The 9,233-nt window shown below is 45.6% G+C and overlaps 1 protein-coding gene across 1 annotated transcript in view; it reads left to right on the forward strand.

The window, feature by feature from the left end:
- The first annotated feature begins 5,198 nt into the window (after positions 1–5,198).
- Positions 5,199–9,233, forward strand: part of SRPX (sushi-repeat containing protein, X-linked) — a 152,701-nt gene continuing 148,666 nt past the window's right edge. Inside the window, exon 1 of the mRNA XM_006864298.1 lies at positions 5,199–5,283. Within this exon, the coding sequence (XP_006864360.1) occupies positions 5,199–5,283 (85 nt within the window). The remainder of the gene's footprint in view (positions 5,284–9,233) is intronic.

The following is a 9,233-nucleotide window of genomic DNA, read 5'->3' on the forward strand; positions in this document are numbered from 1 at the left end:
AACCGAGAAGTAGCTAAGATATTTTTAGTTAATCCTTCGGAGAAAGGTTTAACCTTGCAACCTTTAGTCTCGGCTTTAGGAAAATATCACATTTATCTGTGGATTTTCAAAGGCTCCAGTGTATTAATTTAATATATATACCTGAATATTAAGATGAAAGCAATTTTCCATTAACTGCCAGTGGCCTCATTTGTTACACTCAGCCCTAGAGGGCCTCGAACCTCTGACTAGTCTTACACGGTCTGCAACAGAAAGGTGGGTGAATGAGCAGGTGTAGGAAGTTGGTAGGGCCATAGGGAGGGAAGACATTAAGTCTAACTTTCTTAAAAAGTATCTCTCCTTCACGGGTATTGTTGTTAAGTACAGTTGAGTTGGTTCCGACTCATAGTGACCAGGTTTTCAAGGAGCACCTGGTGAGTTTGAACCACTGATCTTGTGGTTCAAACCTACTTTGTAGTCTAGTGCTTTATCCCACAGCACCATACCAAGACTACATGGCCATAGACTTCTGGAGGAAGGGCTGGTTGTTTCAGAGTGTGGTGAGATCTGTGGACTCCTGAGCCCATGAACAAGGACACAGCCATGGAGGGCTAGAGCTGAGAATGAAGCATCCAGATGATATGAACTGGGGGAGTAGGGGGAACACACACGAATGCCCAAACTTGCAGATAGTTTTGACTTAGCCTTAATGGCTTGATGATCAGAACTCGACTAGAGGAAGATAAAATAAACATTTTTTGATAAAGAAAACAAGTGTAAATTGCTACAATTTGATGAACTTGACTTAGACTTATGGATGTAGTAGCTCAAAAGACCAACTGAGAGGGAAGGAGTCTTCACATCAACTATCAATCCTATCCCCTGTGTATATAGGGTAGATAGGGATGGGCAACTTAGAAATTGGCTACCTAAAATGAGGGGGCAATGAAGGCACGAAGTGACTGGCTTACAAGGTTTCAAGAGGGAGTTTAGTTTAAGAGTGTGCAGGGGAAGGTAGAGTCCCCACTGAATAGTTTTCATCTTGTCTAGACGGGTCTGGTGAAAAGAGATGGGGATAAGATTCTTATGATTCAACAGTGAGTAATTGTTATCATGACTAACTGAGACTGTCACAACTGTACAGGTAGAAGTTTTGTAACAAAAGGGGAGTAGTAGTCCAGGAACAAAGGACCCCAGGACCATCAAGGGACAAGAGCACTAGCGGAAGGTGGGACCCTATCCAGAGAAGCAGTCGCCCCAGAGATGGAGGCAGAGATGAGGACATGGAGAGACAGAGCAGCTGAGGACTCTAGACTCATGGAAAGACAAAGACTGAGGGCTGGCGGCCAGGAGGCAGACTTGCAGAAAGTGCCCTTTGGTTGTTTAAATTATTATATATTCCTGAGTGTTTTTGTGTACATCCTCCCCCCACCCCAGCAAAAAAAAAAAACAGCAGAGGGAATAGAAGCAAATGCTGTTGAATGATGATTCATGGAGGAGATTGTAATCATTGCAATGAAACGATGAGTGTAAAACCCATGAAACCCATGTTCTCCCATGTAAACTATCACTCAATTCACCAAAAAAAAAAAAAAAAAAAAAAAGACTACATGGCCAAATTCTCCTTACTGATGTCAGAATTGGCAGGCTCTAGGCAGAAAGTTGGGGAATCTATCAAAACCCCTTGTTACCTTCACTGTGGAACACTGTTCTGACTCAAGGGCCAAGACTTTGTAGATTCATACAACTTCCTCCACATTGCAGAGAGTAGAAAAAACACCTTCACTTCTCTCCTCCTGTCAGCCTGTGCTCTCTGCTCCTCACCTGACACTTTACCCAGCACTTGCCCTGATGGCGTGGTGGGTTATGCATTGGGTTGCTAACTGCAAGGTCAGTAGTTCGAATTCATCAGCCAGCCATTCCATGGGAGAAAGAGAAGGTTTCTGGCTCTTGCAAAGATTTACTGTCTCTATGAAATGGAATTGAATTGATAGCATTGGGTAGCAGTGGGTAGGAATGCTTCAGAGGACAAAACAGCCTCACAACATGCCTCTGAGGTGCCTAGGAAGTCTTTCATAGCCAGCCGTATAGGCAGCAAGGTTACAAGGTCACAGTTGCTGTTGTGGAACCATGCTTCCGTTGCTCTGTATCTGTATGTAAGTGTAAGACATCATATTATGATCTTTTATTGCTTAGAATCAGTAAAGGATTCCTTCCTATAGAGATGCTTGGAAGCTACTTCTTGCCCTCCCATCTTCAAGTCTCATATCAGCAATGTCGCCTTCTAGCAGTAACAGTAATATGAAGGAGGACATGAATGAGATCATAGCTCTGTGGCACTTCGTAAGTTACTTTCCTTCTTGTTTCCATCAAACCTATCTTCTGGATTATTTGACATATTGTGAATCTATTTATCTTATTATTTATCAAGATATTGTAGGATAAAGTGGAAACATCTCCCCCACCCCCTTTACCTTCCCTCTGTCCCCATCCCTTCTATCAGAGAAAGACAAAATAATAAAAACTCTGGTTGGAGTTTGTTCTAGGGAAGAAAAGAGAGTAACTCTTACCTAGTGTGGTAGTCCTGGTGTGGTGCTGTAGGATAGGCACTGGACTGCTAACCACAAGGTTGGTGGTTCAAAGCCATCAGCCATTCATTGGAAACCCTCTGCAGGGTCGCTCTGAGTAGGAACCAATTCGATGGCATGTGACAACAGCAGTGCAATGTTGCTTGTAACTCAGCTAGACTCAGGTGGTGGGAAAGAGTCAAATGTCTGTTTTCTGTACAGTAATAGCATTCCTGCTGGTCTTCTTTGAGGAAGGCTTGCTTCACACACGACCTGTGAAAAGAAAGCTGCTGGACAGACTGACATAAACCTGGAATTTGGAGTACACATTCATCCTTGCTTATGGACCTAGAACAGTGGTTCTCAATTAAGGGCACTTTTTTCCACCTAGGTGATATCTGGCAATGTCTACAGACATTTTTGTTTGTTACAGTTGAGTGTGGGAGTCAAGTGTAATCTAATGGTTAGAGTTCAAGGGTACTGTTAAACATCTTACTGCACAGGGCAGTTCCCACATCAACCATATCTTGAGCCTCAAACGTCAGTGGTGTTGAAGTTGAGAAATCTTGGACTTCTAAAATCTGCACCTATTCTAAAATCATTATGCATCTATTCAAACTTCAGCTGCACCCCCCAGCCCCCAATTCAAATTTTGATACCTGGGTAGAATCTGAATATGATATTTCCATGAAGTTCTTCCAATAACTTTTGTGCATGGCCACAGTGGAGAACAACTCCCTGAATGGTTTTGTCTGATGGAGGCCACAGAAGAGTCTGATATGACCCATTTTCTGTGACACTTGGTAGACCAAGAGCGGAAGGTTTGATGGCTGCTTAAGTAGGTAGCAGTAGGGGAGAAACCCACAGGAGATGTGGAGATGCACCCCCACCCCCTACCCCACACACATACATATACACACAGGAACTAGAGAGGGTAAGATGGAAGTGCAAGCCAGGAACTGTTGTGAGAATTAGAAAATAACATCTTTGGGTAAATGAATATGAAACTCTGTAGAATGCTCCAAGGGCCTGTAACCTAGCTGTCCGACCAGATGATCTTGGCAAAGTAAATGGTGCCTATCTATAGTAGATGTGGGCCATGCCAAGGCACAAAGCTCAGTGAGTCCAGAAGCAGCTGAATCTCAGTCCTGTCCACTTGCCTCTTCCTTCAAGTCCTTTTGTGCTTTGCCCAAACTGCACAACCTAATGCAGCAGCCCAAATTGGAATGTACCTCAAGCTAAGGTCTCCTGGTGTGGCCCTGCAGGATAATGCGCTGGGTCACAAGGTCGGTTTTAAATGCAAGGCTGGCAGTTCCAACTCACCAGCCATTCCTCGGAAACCCTATACAGAGTTGGAGCTGACGCAACGGCACTCAACAACGATGACAACAAGACCATCTCCCTTAGTTTGGGGTCCTGGTGTGGCACTGGACTGTAGGATAAACACTGGACTGTTAATCACAAGGTCAGTGGTTCAAACCAACCAGCTGCATCTCAAAATCCTATACAGTGTAACAATGAGTTGGAACCCACTCCATGGCAATTAACAAAGACAACAAGATCTCCCTTAGTTAGGAAAAGGGTGAGTGAAGTTCCCCTTTAGGGACTTACAAAAAGCAAACCAAATAAAATAAAAACTAGAAAACCTTTCTCAAATGCCTCCATGAAACCAGATCCTTCCTGCAGGCAGCCTAGAAACCCTATCCTGATGCCAGGATCCAGAGATGCCAGACCACAGGGTGGAGGCTGTAGGCTGGTCGTGGTGTCCCTGGAGAGGTTGAGAAAAACCCACGAAATGAAAGGATCTGGCTCAGGAAAGTACAGTTGAATTTCCGAGGCTGTGGGTGAGGCAGGGAACTTTCTGTGCCTTGTGTTTTCCCATCAGCAGAGCCTGGAAGGAGAACCTCAAGTCCTGTCCTAAACCGCAGCTCGCAGACATGGCCTTGGTGCGGTCCTTGATCCATCTCTTCACAAGAGAGAAGAAAAGTAACAAAAAAAGTGTAAAAGGAAGTTTGGAGTTAGCACATCCACAGACCTAAGTTCTGATTCTCATTCTGCTTAAAACAGGGTGATATCCTGAGCAAGTTTCTAAGATTCTGAATCAGTTTCTTCTTGGATAAAACGGACATAACTAATGTCAAACTTGGGATCTGATGTGTGAGGGTCAAACCAGTGAAAGCATCCATTGTGACCCGTCACAGTGGGACACTCTGGGCCTCCTCGAAGGATGGTCCTTTCTCTTTCAGTGTGACTCAAGCAGTATTCCAAATGGATTGCATCCTTTTAAGGTCCAGGGTCTGGGAGTCTGTACGGCTATCGGGTTGTATATTGGGGTGACGGTACACACAAATGCAGAACAGAAAGATGCTTTCCGTATTGCGATTGCTGTAGCTCTCTAGGTCCAGGGGGTTTAGCCCCTCTCTGAAAAAAGGCGATCACATAAAAGGAGGGGGTTGGGTCGGAGCAGGGGACCTCTGGCTGTTCCGGGGGAGGCGGGCAGAGAAAGGAGGGTTGGCCCCAGGAGGAGGGAGGGCCAGAGGAGGAGTTCTGCAGGCCAGCCTTCGCCAGAGCGCAGAGCAGCCCCAGGTCCTTCGTGTCTTCCCGCCCCCTAGAAGCGCGCTGCGCGGGAGCCCAGAGAAGCGCCGGCGCGCCATGGGGAGTCCTGCACTCTGGCCCGCGCTGCTGCCACCAGTGTTGCTGCTGCTGTTGAGCGCCCCGCCGAGCCTCGGCTTTCCAGGTAGGAGCATGAGGCGGGGCTACCTCCCAGGCCTGACACCAAGGACTCCAGGAGCTGCCTTTGGAATAGATAGATAGAGGCGAGGGTGGCGCCCTTTGTTTGCGCCGAAACCGTCTTGCGTAGACCCTGGGTAAGGGTGACGCGAAGTGGCACTCCAGTCTGGGCACTAGGAGGGGAGAGCGAACTGTCAACCCAGCGCCTGGCCCGAGGCGCCTTTGAGGCGCCGGGGAGCCCTAGCACTCTCTGTGCACGGAATTTCAGGGTTCCAATCAAACCCACATTGGCAGACGTCTACCAAGAAAAGATTGGCCGCGAGTTCCTGTCTCACCACTCTGAGTTAGGCCACCCACAGGTTGGCCCACGGCCCGAGCCCCGGGAGCCTGGCATCTTGTCCTAGAAGGAGCTCTTACACGCTCCCCACTCACGGACCCAGGCTATCTCTTGGGACCATTGAGCAGGAGTCACTTTTGTGGACAGCAAAGGCGGAGCCTCCCCAGCATCCCCAACCCTCCCCTGCTGGAGATTCCGAGAAAGTCTGCGCCTCTGGGGGAGAGATGCCAGCTGAGAGTGGTAGCATGTGGCATGGGCTTGGTTAGCCCCAGGGAAAGAAAACTACACACGTGCAGCTCTGCTGGGCAGAAGGTGAGGCATCTTGTTGCTGGAGAGCTCCATCTGTAGTATGTAAGAGAGCTGTGCTGTTTATTGGGCAAAACCCTCCTTGGAGATGCCAATTTAAATAGCTCCAGCTAACTGCCTCACCAAGAGTCTTAGGTGACGAGGTTTCAGAGGGTCAAGGACAATCTGGATGCATCCCAGTGCTCCAGAACAGAGAGTAAATCCGCGGGCGCCTTTTAATTTAGTGTTGATGGCAAAGTGGGTGCCGGGAATTACTGGGAGAACGAGTACTAGCATTTGGCTTTCAGTTCAACACTGTGGGCATTTTCAAATCTGAGCACTGAGAAATAAACCTACCAAGTTCTGGGTGAAGGATGGGGTTTCCCAGATAGCTTGCTTGGGGGAGGTGTCCCTGGAAATCAGTTTCTGAGTGCATCCTCAAATGAAGGAAGGAGTAAACAACTGCTCACATTTATAAATGGAAAGATTTGTGTTTGAGTTGGTTTAGGTAAGTTTAAGCTGGACCAGCTTCAGGACATAATGAAAAGGAGACCCTATCCTACGTGCCTGGCAACTGTCATTTTTATGGCATGTTAATACCCCCCACCCCCAAGGGAGCTCTGGTAGTGTAATGGTTACGAATCGGGCTGCGAACTCTAAGGTCAGCGGTTCAAAACTACCAGCTGCTCCGCTGGAGAAAGATGAGGCTTTCTACTCCCGTAAAGATTTACACCCTCGGAAACCCTGTACAGGGTCGCTATGGGTCGGAACCGACTCGATGGCACTTAACAACAACAACAAAGGGCTTTAGTAGTATTCTGGATGTAAGGAAACTCCAGGGGAAAAGGAAGTGAATTAGTAAACAAGGAGTGGGTGGAGGTGAGGGGTAAAGCAGAGGAAGAGGGTTAAAACTTGCCTCAGAGACTCAACCTCTACTATCATTTGGGGAGTCCTGGTGTGGTGCTGCCGCTTAATGTGCTGGGCTGCAAGTTGGATTTGAACTGCAAGGTCAGTGGTTCAAGCTCACCAACTGCTCCTTGAAAACCCTATACAGGGTTTCTATGAGTCAGAACTGATTCGATGGCACTTAACAATGACAACAACTCTCATATGGAGTCCTGCTGTGGTGCTGTAGGATAAACACTGAACCTCAAGGTCAATTTGGACTTCAAGGTTGGTGGTTCAAACCCATCAGCCACTTCTTGGAAACCCTATTCAAGGTCACTATGAGTCAGAACCAACTCAATGGCCTTTAACAACAACTCTTATATGGTAGTATAGATTGGTACCAGGGGCCAGCTCCCCACAGAATCCTGGGCTTGCGAATTTAGACACAATTTGCAAGCCCAGGAGTCTGAACCATGGAGTCGGTTCTGACTCATAGCGACCCTGCATAGGATTTCGGAGACTGTAAATCATTACGGGAGCAGAAAGACTCATCTTTCTCCCATGTAACGGCTGGTAGTTTTGAATTGCTGACCTTGAAGTTAGCAGCCTGACTCATAGCCAATAAGCTACCAGAGCTTCTAAACACTCACTGCTCCCTGTCTTATCAAGTGGATATCATGTCTCCAGTAAGAGTGAAGGTTTTTAATCATGAATCTCTGTGAGAGGGTGATGGGCAGCATTATCACTGATGATGTCACCATCTGAAATTTCATAGTAAATTGGTCAGAGTGAGAGTAAATCATTTCCATCCCTACTCCTAGAAGGTCTTTGGAGTTATTCCATCTTTGAATTTGAGACAGCCTTTCTGGGCCTTTGATGTGTTTTTTTCCCAGACTCACAAAGATGCAGTGTCTATAAACACCCACATAAAGTGGATGAAAAGTTCATAGCAAAGTTGTCTGTGTTTGATTGTGTTTGTATGCTTACAAGAGCTGGGTGGTGGTGGCGGTGTGTCATGGAGTCGGTTCCGACTCATAGCGACCCTGTACAGGGTTTCCGAAGCTGTAAATCTTTACGGGAGTAGAAAGCCTCATCTTTCTCCCGCAGAATGCCTGGTAGTTTCGAACTGCTGACCTTGAGGTTAGCAGCCCGACTCGTAACTGCTACGCTACTAGAACTCCTTTAAGAGCTGGGAGTTTTGATTATTTCTCTTAAGAACTCCTGAAATGTTATTCACATCTGGATGGTGGAGATTTACTTTATCACCTCCTACAAATAAGGCTGAAGATGGAAAATGAGCAGGGGGGCCACGACGAAAGGCCTGTAACTCTTCTTACACCTGAAGAAAACTGGCACATTACTGTGCTATCATCAGTGAGGAAAACCAAATGAAGTTTGCTAAAAACATCCCAGACCACATCAGACAATGCATTCTTTAGAAATGTCTCATTTGGAGATAAGTATTGGAACCAAAGCACCTGGCGTAGGATGTACAATTAAAGTCTCACTAGGAGAAGGCTAGAATTTAGCATTTGGATTTAAAACATATAATCAGCGGACACAATTACTCAGTATTAAAAGGATATATGATTGAACAATATGCTGTTTATGATAGGATCTTATCTATATGTCTAGGAGGGAGACCAGTTAATGTAAGTATTATTCAAAGATTTACACGAGCTAGCAAAGTCAGTGATGAAGGAGTTGAAGAACTCTATCAACTTCTTCAGTTTGAAATTCATCAAGCATACATTTAAGATGCAATGATAATTACAAGCAATTGGAATGCAAAAATTGGAAACAAGGAGCAAGGATTGATATTTGGAAAGTATGACCTTTGTGATAGATTTGACACTGGAGATCACATGAAAGAATTTTGCAAGACCAACGGCGTATTCGTTGCAAATACTTTTTTTTCAACAATACACACAGACCTCAGCAGATGGAATGGAATACACATGAATCAAATTGACTGCATCTGTGGGAAGAAATGATGAAGAAGCTCAGTATCATCAGCCAAAACAAGGTCAGAGGCAGACTGTGGAACAGATCATCAACTTACTCATATGCAAGTTCAGGCTGAAGCTGAAGAAAACTAAAATAAGTCCATGAGAGCCAAAATACAACTTTGAGTATAACCCACTTGAATTTAGAGACCATTTCAAGAACAGATTTTATGCAATAGACACTAATAGACCCGAAGACTTGTGGGATGATATCAAGAACATCATATATGAAGAAAGCAAAAAGTCATTAAAAAGACAAGAAAGAAAGAAAAGACCAATGTGGATGTCCGAAGAGACCCTGAAACTTGCTCTTGAAGATAGCGTAAGAAAAGCAAATGGAAAAAAATGAGTAAGTAAAAAGCTGAACAGAAAATTTCAAAGGACAGCTGTAAAAGACAAAGTACAGTTGGTAGTTTCGAACTGCTGACCTTGTGGTTCGCA

Source organism: Chrysochloris asiatica, unplaced genomic scaffold, assembly GCF_000296735.1.
Source record: "Chrysochloris asiatica unplaced genomic scaffold, ChrAsi1.0 scaffold00062, whole genome shotgun sequence".
Lineage (NCBI taxonomy): Eukaryota > Metazoa > Chordata > Mammalia > Afrosoricida > Chrysochloridae > Chrysochloris > Chrysochloris asiatica.